This window comes from Panthera uncia (assembly GCF_023721935.1).
Source record: "Panthera uncia isolate 11264 chromosome A1 unlocalized genomic scaffold, Puncia_PCG_1.0 HiC_scaffold_16, whole genome shotgun sequence".
NCBI classification, from domain to species: Eukaryota; Metazoa; Chordata; class Mammalia; order Carnivora; family Felidae; genus Panthera; species Panthera uncia.
In genome coordinates this window covers 64,785,419-64,811,902 of record NW_026057576.1, presented here as the reverse complement: position 1 = coordinate 64,811,902, position 26,484 = coordinate 64,785,419, and the positions used below count along the sequence as shown (strand labels likewise).

Sequence of the window (26,484 nt, the reverse complement as noted above, 5' to 3'; positions counted from 1 at the left end):
TCTCACTGTTCTAGAAGCTTGAAGTCCAAGATCAAAGTGTCTTTAGAGTTGGTTCCTTCCTGAGGGCAGTGAGGGAGGATCTGTCCCAGGCCTTCTCTTGACTTGTAGGTAGCCACTTTCTCGCTGCATCTCTTCACATTGTCTTCTCTCTGTATATGTCTCTGGGCAGATTTCCTCATCCTACAAGGACACTAGTCATGTTGGATTAGGGTCTACCCTGGTGATGTCATTTTAACCTTATTACTTCTGTAAAGACTGTCTCCAAATAAGGTCACATTCTGAAGTCCTGCAGGTTAGGGTTCCATCATATGAATTTTGGAGAAACACAGTTCAACCTGTAACATGAATGGAGTTGAGAATCTGGTCATATGTTTCAGGGACATTTGTAATTCTGTTTTTCAACTGCTTATTTTTATCCTTTGCTCATTTTTTCTAGAGGATTATTGTCCAATACTGGAAAAAAGTTGATGGTCTTTATTTCAGAGATTTGTGTTGCCACCTTTATCATACACTAAATTCCTGCATTATTTCTGTCTCATTTGGCACATTTTTTATCCTGTTCCATTTATCTCTGTCTATACATGTGCCTATTATATACTTTTTTAATTAGAAGATTTATAGCATGTTTTATTACTGAGTAGGGCTCATCTCCCCTCATTACTATTTTGTTGTTGTTTTCCTTTTATTCTTGTGTATTTTTCCATATAAGCTTTAGAATCATCTAGTTCCAGAAATTTTTCGGTTTTTCTTTTTTGGTGGGGGGTAGGGAAGAGGATGGAGGGAAGATTACATTAAATTTATTACTTAAGTTAGGGAGTATTGACGTCTTTGTGAAAACTGTTCTTTGCACCTAAGAACATGATGTATCTTTATGTTCAGTTTCAGTTTTATGTTTGTCAAGAATCATAACATTTTAATCATATAGGTCTTACCCATATCTTTTTTAAGCTTGTCCCTAGGTATTTCATCTTTTTGTTATTATTATAAATGGGATTTTCTCTTACAGTGTATCTTACTGGTATTTGTTTGTGGTAGATTATTGTTTTCAGCTTATGAATCTTTATGATCATACTGAATCCCCCTATTATTTATAGTAATATTTCAGTTGGTTCTCTTGAATTTTTTCCCCTAGGATTACATACATCTTATCTGCAAACAAAAATGGTTTTTCCTCTAATCATTATACCTCACATTGCTTTTTCTTGTCTAATTGCTTTGGTTGATATATCTAATATGATGTTAAATATTAGCTTCTTTTTCTCACTTTGTTTGGCCAACCTTCTGTGTTTCCCTGTTAAGATAATGGCTTTGGACTAAAAAATTTATGTTGAGGAAATATCCATTGATTCCTGTTCTAATAAGTGTTTTTATCAAGAATAGGTTGCATTTTATCAACCACATTCTCAACAAAAATAGAAGCAACTGCTTGGTTTTTATATTTGATTTATTAATATAATAGACTATATTAATAGATTTACTAATATTGAAATTTCCTGTGTTCGTTCCAGAAACAAATTCAGCTTGGTCATGACCTATTATTCTTTATTTTTCCTTTTTTTAAATTAAGATATGATAGCTATAATATTCATTTCAAGCATGTAACATTCATTATTTGTATATTGTGAAATTATAGATACTTATAAAATTTGTTTTTCTTGTGATAAGAACTTTTAAGGTCTCTTAGCAACTTTCAGTATACCATAGAGTGTTAACTATAATCACCATGCTGTGCATTACATCCCTATTACTTATTTTATAACTAGAAGTTTGTACCTTTTGACCCCTCACCTATTTTATCCATCCCTCAACCTCACTCTGACAACCACTAATCTATTCTCTGTGTGTGTGAGCTCAGTATTGTTTTATTTTAGATTCCTTATATAAGTGAGATCATACAGTATTTGTCTTTCTCTGACTTATTTCATTTAGCATAATGCCCTGAAGGTCCATTCATGTTGTACAAAGGGTAGCATTTCCTTCTTTTTGTGTAATGTTCTGAGGAACTGCCATATGTTTTCCATCGTGGCTGCAGCAATTTACATTCCCATCAACAGTGCACAAGGGTTCCCTTTTACTCCACATCCTTGCTAACTCTTGTTGTTGTCTTTTTGATAATTGCCATTCTACGGGTACAAGATGTTAACTATGGTTTTGATTTTCATTTCCCTATGATTAGTGATTTTGACCTGTTTATCTTTTTTGGGAAAATGTCTCTTCACAGCCTCTGTCCATTTTCTTACTTGGATTGTTTAGATTTTTGCTATTGAGTTGTATGAGTTCTTTATATATTTTGGATATTGCCCCCTAATCAGATACATAGTTTCTTTCATCTGCAGAAGCTTTTTAGTTTCATGTAGTCCCATTTGTTTACTTTTGCTTTTATTATCTTTACTTTTGATGACAAATTCAAAAAATCATTGCCAACACTGATATCAGGATGCTTACTGCCTATGTTTTCGTCTGGGAGGTTTATAATTTCAGGTCTTACATTTGAGTCTTTAATCCATTTTGAGTGAATCTTTGTGTTTGGTGTAAGAATGGGGCAAAGTTTCATTCTTTTGCATGTGGCTGTCCAGATTTCCCAACACTATTTATTGAAGAAATTGTACTTTCCCCATTGCCTATTCTTGGCTTCTTTGTCATAAGTGCCCATCATTCTGTTTCAGTGACCTGTGTATCTGTTTTTATGGCAATCTCAAACTGTTTTGGTTACTGTAGCTTTGTGATATAGTTTTCTTGGGTTTTTTTTTTGTTTGTTTGTTTGTTTTGTTTTTTTGGAGAGGGAGAAAGAGAGAATCTTCCCACAAAGGGCAGAGAGAAGTGAGGCTCACCCAAAGCAGAGTTCGTGTTCACTGAAGCAGAGTTTGTGCTCACCTAAAGTGGGGCTCGAGCTCACCCAAAGCAAGCCTCCAACTTACGAACCATGATATCATGACCTGAGCCGAAGTCAGATGCTTAATGACTGAGCCACCCAGGCACTCCTGTGATACAGTTTTAAATCAGGGACCCTGATGCCTCCAGCTTCATCATTTCTCTATGTTACTTTGGTATTTGGTGTCTTTTGTGGTTCTTCATAAGTTTTAAAGTTTCTTGTTCTATTTCTGTGAGAAATGATATTGGAATTTTGATAGGGATTGCATTGAACCTATAGGTTGCTTAGGATAGTATGGACATTTTAACAATATTAATTCTTCCAGTCCGTGAGCATGGAATATCTTTCCGTTTATTTGTGTCTTCATCAGTGTCTTAGAGTTTTCAGGGTATAGGTCTTTCACCTCCTTGGTTAAATTTATTCCTAGTATTTTATTCTTTTTGATACAATTGTAAATAGATTATTTTCTTTTTCTTTCTTATAGTTTGGTATCAGTGTATAGAAACACAACAGATTTCTGTATATTGATTTTATGTCCTGCCGCTTTACTGAATTCATTTATAGTTTTAACAGTTTTTTTGGTGGTCTTTAGGGTTTCTTCTATATAATATCATGTTATCTTCAAATACAGTTTATGTCTATTCAGCTTGGATGCATTTTCTTTCTTGCCTAATTGCTATGGCTAGTACTTCTAATAGTATATTGAATAAAAGGGGCAAGGGTAGGCATTCTTATTCATGATCTGAGAGGAAAAGTTTTCAACTTTTTGCCGTTGAATATAATGTTTGTTTTCTGTGGACTTGTCATATATGGCCTTTATTACATTGAGGTACAGTCCCTTTATACCCACTTAGTTGTGAGTTTTTGTCATAAATGGATGTTGAATTTTTTCAAATGCTTTTTCTGCATCCATTGAGATGATTTTTATCCTTCATATTGTTGATGTTTATCATGTTGATTGATTTGTGGATATTGAGCCATCCTTGCATCTCTGGAATAAATCCCACTTGATCTTGGTGTGTGATCTTTTTAATGTATTGTTGAATTCAGTTTGCTAATATTTTGAGGATTTTTGCATTTTTATTTATCAGGAATATTGGCCTGTAATTTTCTTTTCTTATAAAGTACACTTTTCTGGTTTTGGAATCCAGTTAATGCTGATCTTATAAAATGAGTTCGGATGTGTCCTTCTCTGTCTGTTGTTTGGAAAAGTTAAGAAGGATTGGTATTATTCCTTAAATGTTTGGTAGAATTCACCAGTGAAGCCTTTTGGTCCTGGACTTTTGTTTCTCAGGAGGTTTTGATTACTGATTCAGTCTCAGGTTTGTTAAAGTATTCTATTTCTTCATGAGACAGTATATTCATGGTAAGTTGTATGTTTTTAGGGATTTATTCATTTCTTCTAGATTGTCCCTGGTTTTTTTTTGGGTGTATAATTGTTCATAGTAGTCTCTTAGGATCCTTTGTATTTCTGTGGTTATATTTTCTATTACCTAGTTTTTTTCTCTGTTCAGGGAAATTTTTTTTTACTTTATCTTCTATTGATTATTTTTGAAGGGGGCAATCACATCTTAATTAATGTCTTCCCTACGCTCATTTTTATTATTCCCTTTACATTTTCTCTCAGGTGAAATTTGGTGAAGAAGAAACATAGTCTACCATCTCAAATTGTGGAATAGGATGCATTTACATTGTACTTTAATTCATTTCTGCCTGAAAATATTCTGAATTCTCAGTGTTTTAAAATCAGTTAGTATGTGACAGCTCAGTAATACAAAAGAAACCATTTTGGTCTCTGATAGTCTTCACTGATCCTCGCATTTGTATCAGCTAAATCAGTATTTGACTGCTCTCTCTTCCCATCACAGAAGGAGACCATATATGGCTTCTGCTCTTTGTTGTTCCATTACATTAGTGAAAGGCTATTTGTGCATAGTGAGTAATAAATACGTATTTTTCAAGGCTTCAAAATGCCAGTGTGCTAGGCTTTAGAGATAACAGAGATAACAAAGATATGGTCCTTGTCCTCATAGACTCATGAAAGCTCCCTTCTAGGTGGTAAAATGTAAGTACTTATGATACAGTAATGTACAAACAACTAATAATGAAGCAAAAAGGTACTAACCAAACAAAAGGATCCTCAGCCAGCACCTATGATTTGGGTGACATTTGAGCTCATTTGATATTTAAGATTTCAATCACTAAATAAACTTTCCTCCTCTACAGTTTTGACACATGATGAACTCTAGCACTGGCTTATGAAAGACGACGAAAGTATTTCAAGAAATCTGCCACTTGCTGGGGAAGTGTGGAACTACTGCCAAGGCTTTTGGAAATTTCATTAAAGATCAGTGACATATTCTTCAATTTAAATAATATTTAAAAATACATGCAGTTAATGTATTGAATACGTTTAAGTTATATAAAAAATGGCCATTGAGTATTTAAAACTAGATTTCTTTTTCCTTATTGCTTAAGACCCTGGGTTTTCACCCATTAAAGTGATATTTTGCCAGATAGCCCAGTAGAAGAACATACCTGACTAGCTGGTTCTCAGGGGGATTTATCAAACCATCTGTGTCTGTGTATTCCAGCTCGTTGTGCACCCATATTTGCTTATTCTCAAAGTGCATTTAAAATGAAAGAAAGCTGTTTTGTGTTTTTTTCCTCTAAGAAAAAAGGACTTGTGGTTACCACTGAATAATAAAAAAAATTAAGCCCATTTATAACTTATTTTTAAATGCAAGTTGTGTGGTACTGTAATCATTTATCTTAAACAGTATGATGTTTTCATCCTATGCTGCATTTGTAGTTTCTTAATGTTTCTAATTTTTATTTCACAAAATTATATTCATGGACTTACTGAGCTTTGTATGCCTTCAAAATAAGTATAAACAAGAAGTATAAAAGTAGTCACTTCAATGGAAACTAAGTTAAGAATATGAAGTTTGTTTTCCTGCCGTGTATTAATAATAGATGAATAGGAATAGTAAATGTTCAAAAACTCTCCAGCTATTCTAAATCAGATCTCCGTAATGGAAGAGACTTCAGTGTCATCTGAATCCCATCCCCTGAAGAAGCTGATTCAGTGGGGCTGAGCTGAGAATGGGAAATCATGATTGCTTAAGGTCTCCATATGGTCTCCTGATGAGTGTGGTGTGGGAAATGTTCAATAGTGGGGCGTCCCAGCCACCATGGCAGTCCCACCTAGTGGAGCCTCAAGCCCCCTGGGCCCTTGCAAGGCAATAGGGAGCTGTCCGCTTCAGGAGGCAGGCTGGTCCATCTGAGCTCCACAGTGAGCCAGAACGGTCCACTGGTGGTTTCTCCTCCTGCTTCTTGAGCTCTACTGAACAAGTGTAGCCCTTCTCTATTCAGCAGCATAGCCCATAGAGTATTTGAAAATAGCCTCCCTGTTCCCAGCTGCTTCATTCATTTCTAATTAGAAGTCACAAGGGCTCTCCCTCTCCTGCTCACCCTGCCTCTGTTACTTGTTCTTGTCTGTGATAAAATGGAGTGTGGCCTGCCCTGATGGAACCAGATTGTTCTAGATGGTTTGATAAAGCTTATAGATAAGAGACTCTATAATCTGCTCAAGTGAGTTAGATGCTCCAACCCAGCTAACCTGAGGTCTGCAGTGGTGTTCGGGACAGAATCCCCAAATGACTGTAAGATGGTACCTACACTTCTTTCACTGTCAGTCTCTGCTTTCGCTTGTCTAAGAATTTTGTGGGGAGAAGGATCGGGTAGGTAAAGGCACTAATTCCCATGTCTATCACTAACTGCCATCTCCCATGTGCTAGATTCTATATTTCATGCAGTATAAGCTGAAATTACAGACTAATATAAAGTCCTGATGCTCCCCTCCTAGTTTGTATCTTGTGATTTGAAGGGCACAGTGTACAAGTCTCATTTCAGGTGAGTGATAGCTTGCATTTAAAAATCTCAATTTAAGGGGTGCCTGGCTGGCTCAGTCAGTAGAGCATGAGACTCTTGATCTCCGGGTCATGAGTTCATGCCCCACACTGGGCATGAACCCTACTTAAAAGAGTAATTTTTTTTTTTGAGAGGGCGAGAGCTTGAGCAGGGGAGGGGCAGAGGGAAAGGGAGAGAGAGAATCCTAAAGAGGCTCCACGCCCAGCACAGAGCCTGATGCAGGGCTCAATCTCATGACCATGAGATCGTGACCTGAGCTGAAATCAAGAGTTGAATGCTTAACTGAGTCACCCAGGTGCCCCAAGGATAAATAAATTTTTTTAACTAAAAAATATAAAATAAAAATCCAGATTTCTAAACAGATACTTCCTCACGGGGCGATTCTTTGATAAAATGGCTCATCTTTATGCTAAGTGCTTATAGACTGCTGTGTCATACAAAAATCTACCCCCCCTCAGGGACACAGTGTGGGAACTGACCTTCAGGTCTGACTTGAGCATGTGGGCAGCAATTCCAGAGAAAGCCACCAGCTCCATTGAGCTGGAAATGCTGAAATGTAGCCCAGGCCAGGGGCTTTAGTGTACATTCTGGATCCTGAATTCAGGTGCAGGCCCTGTATCAAACTTTAACAAAAATCAAACCCTAGAAGAAAAAGAAAACATTTTCTATCTGTGAAGTTATAATCCACTTCTCTTTCCCCCTCCTTTAAGAAGACTGAACGGTTTATCCAAGAATTGGCAGATTTTGAGCTTATCCTGTAAAAACCTGTACGTTTTAGGCATACAGTAAACCCAGAATATGAGACTGAGACTGAAGGCAACTCGGTGTTCGCACTTACACTAAGAAGCTCCAATGCAAAAGGTTAGATTTTGGAAGTGCCCATCCTTTGGCTCCGGTTGTCAAGTTCAGAGGACAACGGAGCTTCTAGAGAATAGAATACTTCCAGAAAGCACCATACGCCATCTCAGCCTTGGAGCTAACAAATAAAATCAGGCTTTTCTTTAATAGGAAACATGTAGTTCGACACAAGGTGGAGGGCGCGGGGGGGGGGCGGGGGGGGGGGTGCTTAAGGAAATGGTTGTTCCTATGTACTACGTACCAGGTCCTGACTCAGGCACCCAGCAGGACAGTTTTAAAGGCAGAAGGTAGGTAGATGTCAAGTCCAAATATCCTTCAGTGACTAAAGCATGGCTGAGACATTCTTTGAGCTATAGCAGCAAAGAAGTTAGTGACATTTAACTTCCCACTAGAACAAATAAGACTGTTCACGGAAGGACTCTACAGGTCTCGGATCCCTGGCTCCAGAGGAAAGGTGCTGATGAGGCTCAGTACCATGAAGTCTAAGGTACTGTCCAGCCCCCTCTTGCCTGCTTCTCTGACTTGGTAGACTTAAGGCAGTCCACTCATTTTCAAAAAACCAGTTGATTTGTTAAAATCTTACCTTTGGTGGCAAAGTGAGAGGAGTGGCAGGGAGGTCCAGGGCTCTGATGGCCAGAGTTCAACCTACAGGCAACTCTGTGGCCCAGGGGTGCATGGTCTGCCGTAGGGATCCCTGGGGGCCCGTGCTGCTGCTCTGGAGCCCACAGGGACCATGGAAATGGGACAGCTGCTCCCTTTTTATGGTGTATTATAAAGCTCAGATTATCAAATACAAACTTCTGTTTTCTGAGAAATTCCAGAGGGGAACCTCTTGACTTAAAAGTTACTGTAAACAACCTTGTTTAAAAATTTCAGGTTTGGGAAGGTATCTTGTTCCCTACAGTTCGTAATTACTTGAATTTTAAAAGTTGTCTTTGATCACATGGACGTGCCCAACTATATCAGGCTTGTTTCCTACCAGATATGATTTCACTTTAAGGTTTTTCCACGATGAAGTACCACCTCACACCTGTCAGAATGGCTAAAATCAACAACACAAGAAACAACAGATTGGCAAGGATGTGGACAAAGGGGAACCCTCTTGCACTGTTGGTGTGAATGAAGACTGGTGCAGCCGCTCCGGAAAACAGTGTAGAGGTTCCTCAAAAAGTTAAAAATAGAGCTACCCTACGACCCAGCCATTGCACTACTAGGTATTTACCCAAAGGACCCAAAACCACAGATTCGAAGGGGCATGTGCACCCTGATGTTTATAGCAGCACTACTGACAATAGCCCAAGTATGGAGAGAGCCCAAGTGTCCACCGACTGATGAATGGATAAAGACACACACACAATAGAACATTAGCCCTCAAAAAAGAATGAAATCTTGCCATTTGTAACAACATGGATAGAGCTAGAGTGTATTATGCTAATAAGCAAAGTAAGTCAGAGAAAGACCAGTATTTCACTCCTATGTCAAGTTTAAGAAAAAACAGATGAACATATGGGAAGTGGGGGAGAGAGGAAAACAAACCACAAGAGACCCTTAAGGATAGCGAACAAACTGAGGGTTGCCAGAGGGAGGTGGATGGGGGGTGGGCTAGATGGTAATGGGTACTAAGGAGGGCACTTGTGATGAACGCTGGGTGTTGAAGGTAAGTGATGAATCACCAAATTCTCCTGAAACTAACACTGCACTGTATGTTAACCACCTAGAATTTAAATAAAATTTTGAAAACCACCCATGTTTTCACATCTCCCCGAATTAAAGGTTTTTGATAAGAATTAAGGGAATACAAATTAAATTTTAAAAGGCTGGTTCAAAACCAAAACGTTTGAATGACAAAGATCAACTTCATGTTTAATTTAAAATTGGGGAGAAGGTAGAGAAGGAAGAAGAACGGTAGTGACCTTGCTGAGAGGAATTTTGAAGTAAACATGACTAATCGTATAGAGGAGAATCTAGAGCAGCACCAACTCCTTCTCATACAAAAGTCACTGAACCTGCCTCTGCTTCTACCAGAAAATGTGTCCAAAAGGCTTCATCTGAGGAAGGCCAAAATATAAAGTTTCCATAACCTGAACCAATCCAACAGCTATTTAAGTACCTACTATGTGTCCTTTTGAAGTTATCAGACCAGAACAGATGGCATTCAATAAATCTCCAAATGAAGATGTTATGAAGGGGAAGTGTCAGGAAGGAAGGGACATGGGGGACGAAACTCGAGGTGGGAGCCGGCTGCTAGCCGGGAGGGGGAGAGGGTGACAGGGTCATGCAGGAGAGTTTGCAGACCACAGGAAGAGCTGTCGTGCTGTGGTCCTAAAATGCAGTGACGGGCTTTGCCATCCATGAACACTTCTCCAGGATTGCTCAGTATCTTTCTGCCTGCACGGCTTCCTGACAGTCCTATTTATTTATTTATTATTTTTTTTTTTTCTGACAGTCCTATTTAAGTATTCTGCAGCACTTGGTCTAGCAGGTAACAGCTCACGGATACCAGGCCAAGTAGGATTCTCTGGGATTTGGTGCCATTTTTCTCCATTGCACAGCAGCCATAATTTCCCTGGGTGTAAAGACCACATCTTACAAGGCCCTCCTTGCATGTTAGCATAACCAGAGTGGATCCAGGTGGAAGAGATGCTATTTTGTTTGCACAAAAATTATACAATTTCCACTCATGAGGTCTTAGTAACTTATAATAAAATGCATTAAATTCTCGCAAGAAGCCAAACACTGCAACAGGTGATAGAATTAATATAATCCTAAGAAAATACAGTGAAATGTTACTTGTTAGAAGAGTTCTCCTTTGCTATCTTTGAAGCATCTTTCACACCGAGAAAAACCCTAAGGATCTGGGAAGAGAAAATGGATCTTCCCTTCCCCTTGTTTTCCTGCCAGCTGTCACATCTGTTGATATTTTCATGATCTTCAGACTAAGGCTGATGGCTCATAGATTGCAAAGACAGCAGGATTATTAGCAAGAATTTGGAAACTGCGCTTTTTGGGAAAGTCCTAAGTATTCTAGTCTTTTAGGATATGCAGGAGACTTAATTGAGAAGAAAGCTATGTGGGTCTGTAGTTGGAAATCTGAGACCGCACTGCAAACCCCGTTTTACTTTAACAGAAATGTGCAAATTAAGTATAAAAGTCTTCCAACCAAGCCAATTTAAGTATTAGATTTTAACAGTATTGAAACTGAAGAACTGTCCACTTTAAGGCCTAGCTGTTCTAGGACTTTTGGGGTAAGAAGTTTTAGCTATTTCTGTTTTGTGCTCGGACTTTCCTTCACCTCAACATGAAGGAGGAGCCCTTTGGTCACCCCGGTCATGGACTACATGTCAGGCGAAGTTGGAAGAGAGACTTCTCCAAATGACTAAAAATGAAGCAAAAGCAAGAAAATGATTTGACCATAAATATTTTTATTAAATGTGAAAATACATGGGCATAAAAATATTACCCATATTTGCAGACATATCTGAGACCCATTTCAATTAATTTTCAGTTTCTTTATTAAAACACTAACTTGGGATGGATTAAGTTAGTCTTGCTCACTCAAAACCAGCTATAGCCTTATAGTAGGAGTAATATTTTAACTTCTCCTCAAACATCTCCAGGATCCACCTCCTCCACACTCTTTCCTTCCCCTGCAGGCAGGAGGGGCCGACCACAGACGAGTGCAACAAAACCTGTTACTTATACACAAGGCCACGCAGTGGCTAATCTGACTCTTAAATCATTCAGCAAATGAGATCATCCATTAAAAAAAAAAAAAAATTATCCCCACCTATTAACATCATTTGCAATTACAGCATAGACTCTAACAAAAGGAATGATCTGATTTAGAGTAAGGATGTTATTTGTGGACAAATGAGCATTTGCCTTCCTCCTTCCTTTATAAATACGGAAAAATCACTACGTTCAACGAGGCTGCGTGAACTTCTCTAGGTGCCACCGCTGACGTGTACTCTGAAAATGTCTGTAAGGCCCGTCACTGTGACCTCTGGGCTTTAAGGCAGGCGGCTCAAACACAACCTGACCGAGGAACCACTTTTAATGGAAGTCTCTTACGCACTTTTTTCATGGTAAATGTCACAACTGCTGACCAATTTCATGCCTTTAAAGGTGTAATCTTTCATTTTCCACCACGAATAGGAAATGCTGCCAATTTCAAATTGTGATTCTATGAACTTTTTCCCTACTTGGTTATCAGCATTTTTCTCTTAAAAAAAAAAAAAAGGTAGTTTTTACATTCCAATATCAGAGTCCCCAAAAGTTCTGCTTTCATACTGATATTTAAGATACATTTTTAACACTGACTGAAGACGTTTTAAAGTTAGCATGACGTTCATCCAATTCACAGTAAACTATTGAGGTTGTCCTCCATTTTTCATTTATCCATGGAAAGAAAGCACAAACTTTCAAAACTGGGCACTAAATTAGTTTATTCTCTTTTAGGACCTTTCTCGCGTTTCTAGGTTGCTGTGCTTGTTCCCGGCTGCTATGGAAGGCAAAGTGTCCACAGTGTACAGACAAGTGAGACTTCGCTTCCGGAGCTTACTGAGGAGGGAGGGAGGACCTTAATACAGCTAAGGCTTGGCACCTCTCTGGTTTTACTTTTCCAGAAAGAGCCATCATGGTGACCGGGCGCCTGCGGGCCCCAGAGACAAGAGCCTAGAGAGTGGCACATGGAAGGAGCCCCAAAACAAGTGCCTTTTCAGTCCGTGCGATGACCTCACCCATCGGGCCAGCAGGAGGAGCGACTTTCCCTCGATGGCCCGGAGGACCGTCTACCCTGACAGGCGGTGGCCTCTGGCGCCCAGCAGGGCTGGACTCGCGGGTCATTATTTTGTCACTGAGCCCTCTCTGTGGCACTGGCACATGGCACCGTAGCTTCTCTCCTCTGTTCACTGAAGACGAGCAAGTAACTGCACATTTCAGCTACGCCGACTAGACTGAATCCACGGGAAAGGTTTAGGCGCAGGAACGACGGTTACTGCAAGTAGAGAAAATGCGAGCCACCGTCCGGGCAGCTTGGACGGTCCGTGGGGTAATGGCACCGGGGATGCATCTCCCGCGGCCCAGCCCTCCACCGTCCTGACTCCCTCGGGCTCCTTCTAGACCTCTTCTCTGAATGGAAAGGCAAGTGATTGGATATTTCTTTGTTCTGACTCTGCATGAAAATTCTTACTTCAAAAGTAAGTAGAGGCCATTGCTAGATTGCAAAACGGTCAGTGACGACAGACACCAAAGAACCAGACTGGAAAAAATATATTGCTGACACAGTGGAGTAATGAGATTACTGAGATTGAAGAATAAGCAAAATTGAATTTCCCTTAGAAATCATCTTCACACTGGCTTGAATTTTAAGATACTAAAAAGAAAGCTGCAAACTGTTCCCTAATTTTCCAAATGCACTGTTAAGTTTATTGGTAAGAAACAGACTTCTAAGTAGATGTAAAAAAGCACATATATGTTTTGCTTAACTCAACTATGTGATTTTTGTCTCTCAAAGAAATTTTCTTCACGTACGTTGCAGGGTGACCATGGAAGGAAACGCTCTGTGCTTGGCTGCTGTGGTCAGGACGCTTCCCACCACTAAAATTAAAATGCCTGACTTCATAAAAACAATATATTAGAGACCCATACTCGTCAAAATGCTCTGAGGCAAAAAACGAAAACCTTTCCAGAATGAAGGTAATCATTCTTATCTAAAGTAATTCTCTTAGATTTTAAATGCAGCATCAATAGTTCCATAAATATTTAATGCTCTTGATTAAAATAATACTTTTTAGGGAAAAAATTATCCAGTACACAAAGACTGAATACCTTAATTTCTTAAAAGGTAAGAAGACAGAATCCCAAGAAGAGATGCCATCTTGATGATGGAAATACAGCCAGAGCTGACTAGATTTGTAAATGTGTATTTTTCCTGGCAGGAGAACAGCAGACGCATCGAGGTCTGGGCAAGGGGCGGGTCTACAGTTTAACTCCTGCCTCAACAGTCCCATGTGGGAGTGACTGCAACCCCAGAGGGTTGGCCAGGCAGTCAGAGAAGCTGCCCCACCACCCTGATTACAAGTGGGGCACACGGCATTCTTTCTCTCTCTCTCTGTCAACTGAGCAACTTGACAGTTCCAAGCCAATCCTGTTACAGGAAATTCTGTTTAACTCACAACTTCAGCTATTAAAGTATTTCAATCCGCACCTCGGTTCTATTTTAGGTAACACCACTGCTGTATTACCCATTCTCCTTTAGTTAATTTGTTTCATATTAAACAAAAGGGCCCGTAGATTTTTATAATCAATTCTGTTTCAGTGGTCTTCAGGGTTCTCTTGCAGGTACTGGACATAAAATGCACGCTTAATACCCATCCAAAGTCTGCACCTGGCGATGTCAGCTACCACTGGGCAGCAGGCTTTCTAAAAGGCGGGTTCCGTCCCTCCCTCAGTGCCAGCTGTGCTCACGCCAGCAGAGGTGCAAGTGCGCGTGCATTCAAGAGGCTCTGTAATTGCACAGGTATCTGCAAGCAAAGGGACTGACCAAAATCTAAGCCAAGGTGTCCCTAGGACCGCACAGCTCAAAATGTTAATATTCTAAGAATACTAAAACTTAACCTGCTCTCCTGAAAACTACAGCTCCCCCTCCTCGTGCAGGCACTGATGGGCTATGCGAGGCTGTGAAGAAGAACGTCTACCGCTCCGGTGAGAAAACTATGTGAGCGCTTGCACAGGCACACCTCCCTCAGACCCTCTTCCAGAGGCTCAAACATTTACATGAGCTGCTCTGTCAGAAATAGAACGAGTCTTCGCCTCTCTGCCTTCTCAGACCCATCAACCTCCAGTCTAAAATGGGTAAGAACGGATTTTTCCTATTAAAACAACTCTTTGGTCATGGACAAACTAAGAGATTTGAATTTTTTTTTTTTTTCCATTAGGATCCCGGGACAAGGTTTCTTTCTTTTTAATCTTTAAAAAAATTAAGGAAGAAGAGCAGAAAAACAGCTGGTTTAATTGAAGTGGAATTTAAATCTAAAAGGTCCGCCTGAGCTGAAGGGGTTAAACCCCTGCCATGAGTTCCAGCTTCTGTGGAAAGGGTTGCCTCCACCTCCTTGTTGGCTCTCTGCGTCCAGGGGATCTTCTCCATCATCAAATTTCTTCCTCATTTCTACAAGAAAGAAACCAGAAAATGAAGACCCAGGTATTAACTAAGGCCTGGGGAGGGGGAAGGGAGCATCACAGGATTCCTGGCTTCTCTCTTATCAAATCAGTCATGCCTGACACACAGATCCCGGCTCCCCCATTCCTGCCCAGCTCACAGGTTTGGTCTCAGGAGAAACAGCCTAGAGAAGAAATACCGGTCACAGAAAAAGGGTTGAGGTTCAGGGCTGGAAATGGGTATTCCTTGAAATTCAGGCCCCCTGAATGTTCTCTCCTCACAAGAAGCCACCCAAGGAAATTCTCTGGAAGAAAATAATTGCAAAGAAAGAGACCTCCAAAAGTCACACGCCTATGATCAAAGAGCCACGTCACCGTCCTCACCCCAGTAACACAGCCTCAACAGCTTTCCAGGCCTCACTCTTATTTCTGTTTGGACTTAAGGTTCCCTGCTGTGCAGCACAGGAGGCTGCCCTCACTGCTGTACCTCTCAGTACCGAGGAGGGTCTCTGACGAGACAGAGACTAATGCAGGCAAACGGGAGAAAGGAATCCTGCAGGTGGCAGGAGAGCAAGTGACTACACTCAGACTAGAAAAAACTATTCATCCCTAAAATAAGAACAGGGGCTAAGAAAAAGGAACAGAACCAAAAGAACTCCTAAGCATCAAGAAAAGAACTGCATTTGTAGGTACTTTGTGACTATCGGCCCCAACTCCATTGGTTGGCTCCCTGCCATCCTTAGAGCTCAGCTCCAGGGTCGTCTCCCCACATGCCCACCACCCCCCACCCCCCGCCGAAGATTCCCAGCTCCCAGTCCATTGTGGCCCCCCCACCTGTCCACTGTGCCAGCTGAAGACAGACCATTTGAGAATGTTGCTGGCACTCGTTTGCTGAGTGAAAAGATAGACTATCCTGCTGTGCTCATTAACTCCATTTCCACCTCCCTTACAGGATTATAAATGCAAATAGAGGGCCATACAGCTTCGATTCCATAGCAGGAACAGATGTTCAAAAAAGATTTGCCAAGGACGGCACCTGGTTGGCTTAGTCGGTTAAGCGTCCAACTTCAGCCCAGGTCATGTAGGTTCGAGCCCCATGTCAGGTTCTGTGCTGACAGTGTGGGGCCTGCTTGGATTCTCTCTCTCTCTCCCTCTCTCTCTTTTCAAAATAAATACACTTTAAAAATAAAAAAAAAAAATTGCCAAATGGGCATAAATCTCGAGTCCCTTCTATTTTTGATGAATTTGTCTAGCTCAAGTCATAGCTTCTACTCCTACTGACATGGAAAGGCACAAAAAAGCAATAGGTATTAGCTTAACATTAAATTCCCTCTGGAAATGTCTAAGCATTGTTCAGTATTACCTAATTTCTTCATTTTCTCTCTCGTTTTCCAGGCCATTTTAGCATATGATAAAAACATTCCAGCAACCAGTAAATCTAATGAACATTTGATTCAGGACAAGGTTCCTGGGCTAGGTATACACCTCCCACCCTCACTGCCCCCTCCCCCCCCCCCCCCAAGGCATTCTGGTTTCCTAATCGAGCTCCTAGAGGTTTGGTATAAAGAATTCATCAGTGATCCGGGAAGGTGGAAGGAACCTAAGACATCCCCCTCACTGGTGTAAAATCTGAGGCTCAAAAAGCTCTAAGAACTTTGGCAGTAGAGCTAAGAGTCAAATCAGGCCTTCTGATTCCAAGCTTGTTGGTCTTTCCACTGAGCCAGACAGAAGGGCCCTGAGTCTGACGGGGGCAGGCATGACATCTGGACTTCTGAAACTGCCAGGTGGGGGACCCAGTGGTCCCCAGCTCCTACGGGGTGGCCCTGAGCAGCCCGCCTGTCCCCCCTGTGTGACCCTGTCTCCAAGTCAGCAAAGGAACGGAGCTAGAAGTCTGCGCATCGCAGACTCAGCCATTTCAGAAGAACAGAAAATGCTAAGGACAAACAATACCTGGGTCAGAGAGGACCTCTTTAGCAGCCGCTATGTCAATGAACTTTTTCTCAGCTTTTTTCTTTTCTTCTTCATTCTGGAAGTTATCCGGGTGCCACTGCAATGCTAATTTTCGGTATGCTTTAATGATTTCTTGCTTTTTGGCGTTTCTGAGAAGTATTAAAATAAATAATCATTAGTTAAGCAGTGCCCAACACACAGCCACAAAAAACTAAAAGACAGTTATGATCCCACCGGCAAGTTAGCAACCTGGTTCTTCTAATCGTGCCCATGGTGTCACAGGCTGAACATTAAATATCCAGACTGGATGATCATTAAAGCTGGTCAGGCTTCCTCAGATACTTGTTCCCTAAGATCAGAATCTCACTAGGGAGAAATTACTTTTGATCTTTGCAATGTTCCCTTAAAAAAAAAAAATCACACAGATGTGTTTTTAAGCTTTCTGAATTTCCAGCCTACCATGATACAAATCTTGGCGTTAAAAGAGATACTCTGAGTCTGAAACCCACTTTCTATTTTGCATCTGGTTAGCTTACTTAACAAAGGTTCAACTTTTGATAAAAGATTGATGGTTCCTTCTTCAGGAAAAGTGGGTCTGACATTACCCAGCTTTTGTAGATCTCTGTGTGTATAAGTTAATTCTCAAAAGTGCCACTTTATTTTTAGGCCTAGAGTTTTCTTTCCCCCTCTCTCCCTCCTGTCCTCACAAAAGCAAGCTCACTCCTACCTCCTTACCCTTCCTAAATAATCTAGGGTAGGATCTATTCATGCTACAGTGTCCTACCTTTGTCACCAACTACTAATTCCCTATCACTGCAGTACTAGTTGCTATCAAAGAAATCTGCCTGTAACCAAATAGCTTCACTATGTTAAAGATGGTTAGGTTTAATCCATGACGGAAATTACATAAGGAAAGCAATGAATCAGAGAAAAAAGGAAGAGCAATGATAAGCTTTAAAACAGTTAATGTAAATTTTAAATTAATAACTCACCTTTTTACTCCCAAAATTTTATAATAATCTCGTTTCTGTGACTGTTTCAGTAGCCTCTGTGCCTTCTCTAGACCTTCCCGAATCTGCTGATCATTTTCATTGTGTTCCTGAGCAGTTTCATAATCCTGAATAGCTGTCAAATTATGTTTAAGATAATGCTGTTAAAGGTAATGCAATTTATAACCTCTACTTATCCGGTAAGATTGATACTAAAGTCACTATCCCGACCCTTTACTCTCGTGCAATTACTGCTTAAGAGCCTAAGAAGTTATAGTACTGATTTTGTTAGCAAACTTATGAAAGGCATAGCATAATTAAGGCTGAATTTAGATAGCTTTTTACTCCCACTCAATCACTGCTATTTGTTTACTTGCCCACCCTCCCACATTACCTTCACCACATCTTTGAGGTATTTTAATACCCATACTTTATACAAAGCAGTCTTAACCATCACTAAGATTGAAGTGATTGCTACAAAGGAAAATAAGACCATGGCAAAGAAAATCTGCACAGTCAGCTATGGGTCCACAGTTCAGAAGAATCAGAGGCTTATAAAGGGAGCCCAAGAGGAACCATCGGCAACCAGAATGTCTGTGTCACCCAGGGTGAATTTCAACAGGAGCTGTTACAAACCTGATGTTTTTTAAAGTATGAATCAAAGCAAAACAACACACACTGACTGTCCCAGTATGGGAAGTCTGATAACAATCCACATTATGTCTTTTATCTCATTTTCAAATACTTTAATATCTAGAACACAAGGCATCTGGATATCTAAGTCACCCAGAAAAGAGCCAACATAGCCAGCTTGAAACTGTTATCCTTAGAAGGAAGGGCCTGCTGGTAAGGCTGGTCCTGGCTGACCTCTCGAAAGACGGGCTGCAGGAGTGTTCCCACCACTCCCTGGTAAGAATGGCTCACCGTGCCTAAATGTCTGTACAAACAATGTGGTTTATGCTAAACATCTTCTTTCCTTCTGGGAGTCTGGAATTTGGGTAGGGGCTGGGCAGAAGGTGCCTACCTGACCAGCCTCAAATAAACACCCTCGGTGGTGGCTCTCTACCAAACTTGCCCAGTAGGCAACACTTCACACGTCTTGAGGAATTAGCTTGTCCTACAATTTCACAGAGAAAGACTCTTGGAATCCTCTACCTGGTTTCCTCTGGAATTTGCACCATATGCCTTTTCTCTTTGCTGATACTACTTTGTATCCTTTCACTAGGTTAAATCCTAGCCTGAGTACATCTGTATGCTGAGTCTCATGTGTCCTCCTACCCAATCATCAAATCTAGGAGCGGCCTTGAGAAGCTCCAATACAAGTCTTATTGTTCTCCCTGGACAGACATCTCAAATAATGGACTGCTGAATGCAAATTCTAGTTTTTATGAAAGTGCAATGCACTGTGGGAAAAGACCTCTCTCTTGATGACATGCCTGAGCACTGGTCTTGGCAACAGCTGATCCTGGAAGGGAGTAGGAAGGCCGATCATCCTTCCTTCTGACATAGTGCTGGAAGGTCAAGAGCAGCCTAATGCCCTGTCACAACAATGCCTGTGTCATTCACCTCACTTCGACTCATCCTGCAGGCATTTCATCATCTCATATCATCACAGGAACAAGGGTGAGTACAGGACAATGAGGTATTTCGAGAGACCACATTTACATAACTTTTATGACAGTATTTTGTTATAATTATTCCGTTTTATTATTCATTAATACTGTTGTATTATTGTTTATTATCACTGTGCCTAATAAGTGAAACTTGATCGTGGATATGTATGTATAGGAAAAAACAGTATATATAGGGTTCAGTACTATCTGCAGTTTTGGGCATACACTGGGGGACTTGGAAGGTATCCCCTGCATAAGGGACAGTTACTGTCATAAGCCTGCACTCCATAGAAAATGCACCCATGCTACCTTTGGCCCGTCGGGGGGTATGTTTAAATTTTTATCCCAATTCCTACCTCAGTGCATTAGTATTGCGTATTAATATGAAACATTATTACAGTCACCCAATCCACAATGACAACATAAAATACCCTTCCAATTTAGTACACAAAACCATCATAAATAGTAGTGAGGGTTAACTTTACAATTAATACCCATAGCACTTGATGCCACAATCTAGTAAGGAAATGTACTTTGAAGGAACTTAATACAAAATGTTTCAATATATGTAATTTTGCTATTAATGCAAACTCTACATTTTAAACATGTTTTAATTCTTAAATGTTCAGACTGTCTCCTTCGAAGCAGTCTTCTATCTTTTGTTAAAACTTAAGGTAGGCACATTTTTCCCCATACAGAAAAAATATAAAATTATATAGGTTGTTTCCTACATTCACATGATTACAGGTAGGTAATTTAATTAGAAACTTACTATAGGTGATGTTAAAACTTCCCATGGACATTATATTTACTCCGATTCCACACTCTAAGGAGGAATCTTCAAAAAAATAAAAATAAGTAACACCCAATTATGTTTATCCCATACTGTCATTAAGCATCTGTGAAAAGCAGAATAAGCCAGAAATATTCAGGCCCTGAATAAACCGTCTATTACATATCAGCCAACTCATTTTCTATCCTCTGAATCTAAAAAATCTTCCCAAATCCTTTTTCTGCCAGTCTCCCCAGTCGATTCCTAGGGAACAAAGCAAACTAGACCAAGCTGGCAGACAGAGGAGGGCACATCCCTTCCATCCCACTCTCCCACAGAAATGACACACACAAAAATAATAGAATCATGGCAGCACCAAAAACAGCACCAGACCAGAAATTTTCAGAAATTTCTGAAAGAAAGGTTTATTCATTATTACCATGATCCCATTTGATTCCTATGTGTAGAGAACCCCAGTGCAAGCAGAGGCCCTCACAGATGTGAGAGCCATTGTGTTTGGCCAAGGATCCTCAGTTCAGCATTCAGCAAGCAGGGGCAGCTTACGCAACCACCAGGACAGCTCGGGAGAGAACTGAGGGATGTCTGGGCGGGCTCTCCCTGTGAGTGTGCAGCCGCCACTGCTGCATTCGCCCCACCAGGGCCCAAGAATCAGCCTCTGAACCGAACAGAAGATGCGCACGTGGCACGGCCCCCGATGTGGCTGTGGAAACCAGGAAGAGTGGCAGAACCAAGCCCACGGACACTCCAGATCTCTACAACAGACCTGGACTAAACAAGGACAAGAACTCCACCCAATAAGTAAAATGATTAATTTCCTGTTCATTTTGGCAACTGGGCCAGATGGCAAGCGCCACAGGGGAAGTCTCCCTGCGAACAGTCCCACCCACTTAAAGCCTGCTTTAAGCTCCCCAGTGCAGAAGCAGCATTTCAAAGACAGATGTGCACAGCTGCAAAAGACTGCCTCTTTCAGTCCTTCAGTCCACTAGCAAATCCCAAAAACTATGTCCAGAATTTACCTGCTTCTCACCATTTCTCCAATGACCAATGTGACATATGCAGTCCACCGTTAATACACCTGAACAGCTGTTTCCGGCTTCTACCCTTATCCCCCTAAAAGTCTATTCTCAGTACAGGGACCTAGAGAGCCTCTAAAAAAGAACATCAGACCCCAATATAAATATGTCCATGGACACCAACCATCTCCTCCAGGATATCATGCAAAACAAAGTGTTACAAGGCCTGCTAAAATTAGCTAATATCAGCCATGAATCCAAGACGAGAGGGGGAAGCAATAGTGAGAAAGCCCAAAAACAAAAACAAAAACTTTCTAGGAGTATGGGCTCACCCTAAAGTGACAACCTATATCCTTTGCATATTATGAGAACCATGAAACCCAAAGCCAGACAGAGTGGAGATAAAGCAAAGACCTTACTCAGGAAAAGACAGAGAGAAAAAAGAGAATACGAGAAGAGAAAATAGCCCTGAGCAGCACATCTCAGAAAACCCCAGCAACTATGTGCTCTCTGAATGTGAGGGCTCACCCTCAAGCGTAAAAGATATACCCCTTTGGTAGCAAAGGAAGTGGGCAGAGGGGCAGCAGGGCTGGCAGCTGATGACCTGGACACGGTTTGGTTCAGAGAAGCAGAGAGGGCAGAGCTATGTAGAAAGGCCATTTTAGCAGGAGGCAGAATGTCTGTGGAAACAGTGAAGCAGAGAGGACTGCAACTGCTAAGTACAGAAGGCTGCCCTGTCCCCAGCACTCCCTTATACACACACACACCCCAAAGGACTTGCCCACAAATAGCTAGGGCAGGATAATTCATTTTAAGGGTACAGCATCGGGGCACCTGGGTGGCTCAGTCAGTTAAGTGCCTGACTCTTGGTTTCAGCTCAGGTCATGGTCTCACACTTCCTAGGTTCGAGGCCCATGTTGGGCTCCATGCTGATAGCTTGGAGCCTGCTTGGGAACCTCTCTCTCTCTCTGCCCCTCCCCTGCTCATGCGTTCTCTCTCTCTCAAAATAGATTTTTAAGAAAATGGTATAGCATCAATTCAAGGACAGCTTTTAAATAGAGACAGGAAAAGAGCACCAAGACTTACCTGATGAACACACATCAGAACAGTAGCCGAACACATGAGAATTCTGAGCAAACATGCCATGAATTTTTAGAACTTATCCAATCACCTCTTGTAAGGGTAATCACAAAGCAGAATAAGAACTCAGCAAAGAGAGAGTGAGACAAAGAGGAGACAAAAACGTGAGTAGTCAATACTCAAGAAGATCACAACTATCATAGAATTACAGATGAAATGAGAAGGAGCACCGGAAGCAGCATCATATGGAAAAAAATAAGGATCTAACAAAATGAAATGGAAATAAAGAGTTTAAGAAGACTAGAGAAAAAACAGCAGCTATACCTGACAAGCAAAGGGAATACAACCTACACATAATTAGATCTCGGAAGGAGAAAACCAAACCAGTAGAACAAAACAATTCAAATATTTTTAAAATTTTTTTAAAGTTTATTTATTATTGAGAGACAGAGAGACACAGAGTGTGAGCAGGGGAGGGATAGAGAGAGGGGGAGACACAGAATCCGAAGCAGGCTCCAGGCTCTGAGCTGTCAGCACAGAGCCCAACGCGGGGCTCAAACTCACAAACTGCGGGATCATGACCTGAGCTGAAGTCGGTCGCCTAACCAACTGAACCACCCAGGCGCCCCCAGATTAAATTTAAGACATTTTCAATCTGTAAATTCATTTGTTATTTCAGGAAAGGGCACACTAGGTGTCAGGGTAAACTGGATGGTAACAGTAAAGAGGAAGACCTATGCTGGCTAGTCCAATTATGCATTTGAAAGATGAGGGCTCTTTGAACCTGGCCCCAGATTTTCCAGAGCAATATTCTGTGCCAGGGGACAATGGAACAATAACTTCAAGATACAGAAAAAGTGTGAGCAAAGGATTTTCTTATCTAACCAAACCATCCTCTTAAGAATAAAGATACAAACGTAAAAGAAATGAGAAAATAAATTTTCCTAGGAACCCCTCGAGGATGAACTCACCAAGGAGAAAGCTAGAGAAACCACAACCAAAGGAGGGATGAAGAAGAAAAAGAATAGAACTGGTAAGTCAAAAGGCTTAGTTCTTGGCAAAAATCAATACATATCTCTAACCTAATCAGGAAAAGAAAGCAGGATCAAAACCAAAAATAAGAAATAAGTGACAAATAAGATAGAAGAAATTAAAATAATGAGACTACTTTGCTAAATCTGAAAACTCAAATGAGTAACACAAACTGATCCTAAAAGAAAAACTAAACAGAACAATTTTCACAGAGAAATAAAGCCACAGGCTTTCCACAAAGATATGGAACTGAAAAGGAAAATTTCCAAATAATTACAAAAAACTACCCTAATTGATAGTTTGCTATATATAAAAATCTGGGGTAAACAATAATTCTTCCTCAGAGTTTTTTGAGAATACTGAAATACTCCTTTCTGGACTTGGTAGGAGGGGATATGAGACAGGAAGCGGTGTTCACGAGCAGAATTTAGCAGTCACAGATACGTGCGTTGCTAATAGCAGACCTTCAAAGTGCTTAAAGGAAAAATGGACAATATTAAAGGGAGAGATAAGAAAGTTTGCAACCTTCACAACAGGTAATTAAAGATCTTGAAAACTCTCCTCTCTCAGCAATTGATGGGAAAACTAACAAACATTACATGCAACAACTGCAGATACACATTATTTTCAAGTTCACACAGAACAGTCAGCAAAAACAGACACCATACTGGACTAAAAGACAGGTATACATAAATTTAAAAGGAAGGAAATCACATGAAGTATGTACAGTGACCACATAAAATTAATAAGATACCACCAAACATTTCAAAATTTTAAAAAAATCCAAATAATCCATGTGTCAAAAAAGAAGGGAATTAGAATACATTTCAAACCAAATGATAATGAAAACAAAATATGAGACGTACAGCTTTAAACGCTTATATTGAAGGGCGCCTGGGTGGCTCAGTCGGTTGGGCATCTGACTTTGGCTCAGGCCATGATCTCACAGTCCGTGAGTTTGAGCCCCGCGTCAGGCTCTGTGCTGACAGCTCAGAGCCTGGAGCCTGCTTTGGATTCTGTGTCTCCCTCTCTTTCTGCTCCTCCCCTACTCGTGCGCTGTCTCTCTGTCTCAAAAATAAATAAAAACATTAAAAATTTAAATGCTTATACTGAAGGAAAAAAGAGAGAGAGACCTAAAATCAGTGGCAATTCAACCACAAAAAGCCAGAAAAGCACAAAGTAAACCCAAAATAAGTCAAAGGAAGGAAACAATGAAATAAAGGAAAATCATAGAAAACATTAATAAATCCCTAAAGTTGTTGCCTTTAAAAGACCAATAAATTTGGCCAAACTCAAGCTATATTAAGAAGGAAAAAAAGAATTACAAGAAGTAGAAGTTAAAGTTAGAAGTTAAAGAGGGGCGCCTAGGTGGCTCAGTGGGTTAAGCATCCGACTTCTACTCAGGTCATGATCTCATGGTTTGTGAATTCAAGCCCCACGTCGGGCTCTGTGCTGACAGCTCAGAGCCTGGAGCCTGCTTCAGATTCTGTGTCTCCCTCTCTGCTCGCTTGCGCTCATGCACACTCTCTCAAAAATAAACATTAAAAAAAGAGGACATACAATATGGTTCTATTAATATGAAGATCTAGAATTGAAAAAACTAAATGAGGAAAATCAGGACAAGGGCTGCCTGAGCAGTGGATCGGGACTGATTGGTAAGGGACAAGAGGAAAATATAATGTTCTGCATCTTGATAGGAGTTTGCGTTTGACACTCTCTTTAACCAAAATTTTAGTCAGGCTCCTCTGAGACCTCTTTCTAAGGGCCTGATCTTGGGTTTTCCTCTTGGTTGTTATAGAATCCAGTTTGAGCAAAAATCCTGCTAAGTCAGTTTAGCTAACATCTCCCTGATTTTGGTATCTGACCAAATCTGAATTTGTATCTGATCAATTTTCTCATTCCCTACCCTGGCCTGCCATCAGCAAGAATCCAGTTGAGTCCATCTAGCAAGAATCCCCCCTTTCCATGATGTTTCCTCTTGGTAATTTTCCATCCAGTGACCCCCACGATGCTCCTTGGTTATAAATCCCCACTTGTCCTTGTTGGTGTCAGAGTTGAACCCAGTCTCCCACTCACTGCAAGACCCCACACCGCAGTAGTGGTCCCTACACCTATGGTGATTAGCCACTCCCCTTCACAAGAATAAAGCCTTCCTTAAGGTCTTTAACAAGTGTCACAAATAATTTTCTTTTTAATAGATGACATGGGTATCAGAACTCAGGATTGGTATCCCTAAGATTTGTGCATTTCATTGCATCTAAAACTACTCTCCCTCAATAAGGAATAAAAAGGAAAACAGTAAACAAATTCTAGTTAATGATATGCCAGTTGAAGTATTTGGGGAAAAGTAAACTAAAGTCTACATTGTTTGGAAATGCATCTAAAAAAGATGAACTGACAGAAAAATAGAGGGATAGGCAGATTAAATATGACAAAACATAATAAAATATTAACTTCAGAATCTAGATAGTGAGGACATGAGTGCTTACTGTAAAATTCTTTCTACTTCTCTCTGTATTTGAAATTTCTCATAATCACATATAAGGGGGAATGTTTCCCTGCTTTGAGGCTGTCCTAGTAAAGACAATGGAAATCATAAATTTTCTACCACCTTGTTTTCTACATACTCATTCTTAAGACAACGACCTTATCCAAGAACTCTTATAATATAGCATCATCATGTAAGAAAACAGTGAGCTATTTCTGATATTATTAAAGTCAAACTCCATGCATGTAACTACTTCCTACAGTAGACTGCATTCCAACATTAGACTGAGGGCAAGCTTAACCATTACATTTTAGGCTGATTTAAATAGTGTAGAGGTTTAATTCTGTACACTGGGACTTCCTCTAGGAAGTCCATAACATGGACATAACATGGCCTGCACACTAACTGAAGCTATACATCAATGTGCTCTATACATAGGTGTTGAATTTTTCACTTGGAAAAGAGATAGTGTCAACAGTAAAATACAAAGAGAGAATTTCAGTTTGTCAGACTATGAAATTCTAAATCCTGCACTATAATTTCTCTATCAATAGTCAGGAGATCTCACCAACTGTATTTAAGCCCTGGAGTAGACAGACATAAATATAGGCCTTGTTCCATGTACTTAGTCTGTCTCTATTGTAACATGATAAATACTTGGGTTTGTTTTTATTTCTCTTAAAGAAGTCACTTCAATATTTGAGG

At 40.5% G+C, this 26,484-nt stretch overlaps 2 protein-coding genes across 4 annotated transcripts in view; one reads left to right on the top strand and one right to left on the bottom strand.

Moving 5' to 3' along the window:
• The window catches only part of UGGT2 (UDP-glucose glycoprotein glucosyltransferase 2), a 192,566-nt gene extending 186,972 nt beyond the window's left edge, over positions 1-5,594 (top strand). For all 3 annotated transcript variants that reach the window (XM_049647155.1, XM_049647154.1, XM_049647157.1), the window contains one exon: positions 5,099-5,594. In XM_049647155.1, coding sequence (XP_049503112.1) covers positions 5,099-5,121 — 23 coding nt within the window. In that variant the 3' untranslated portion in view covers positions 5,122-5,594. The remainder of the gene's footprint in view (positions 1-5,098) is intronic.
• A 6,284-nt stretch (positions 5,595-11,878) lies between these two features.
• Positions 11,879-26,484, bottom strand: part of DNAJC3 (DnaJ heat shock protein family (Hsp40) member C3) — an 88,455-nt gene continuing 73,849 nt past the window's right edge. The window contains exons 10-12 of the mRNA XM_049647159.1: positions 17,764-17,896; positions 16,772-16,920; positions 11,879-14,831 (exon numbers count right to left, since the gene is read on the bottom strand). Of these exons, the coding sequence (XP_049503116.1) occupies positions 14,674-14,831; positions 16,772-16,920; positions 17,764-17,896 (440 nt within the window). The 3' untranslated portion in view covers positions 11,879-14,673. The remainder of the gene's footprint in view (positions 14,832-16,771; positions 16,921-17,763; positions 17,897-26,484) is intronic.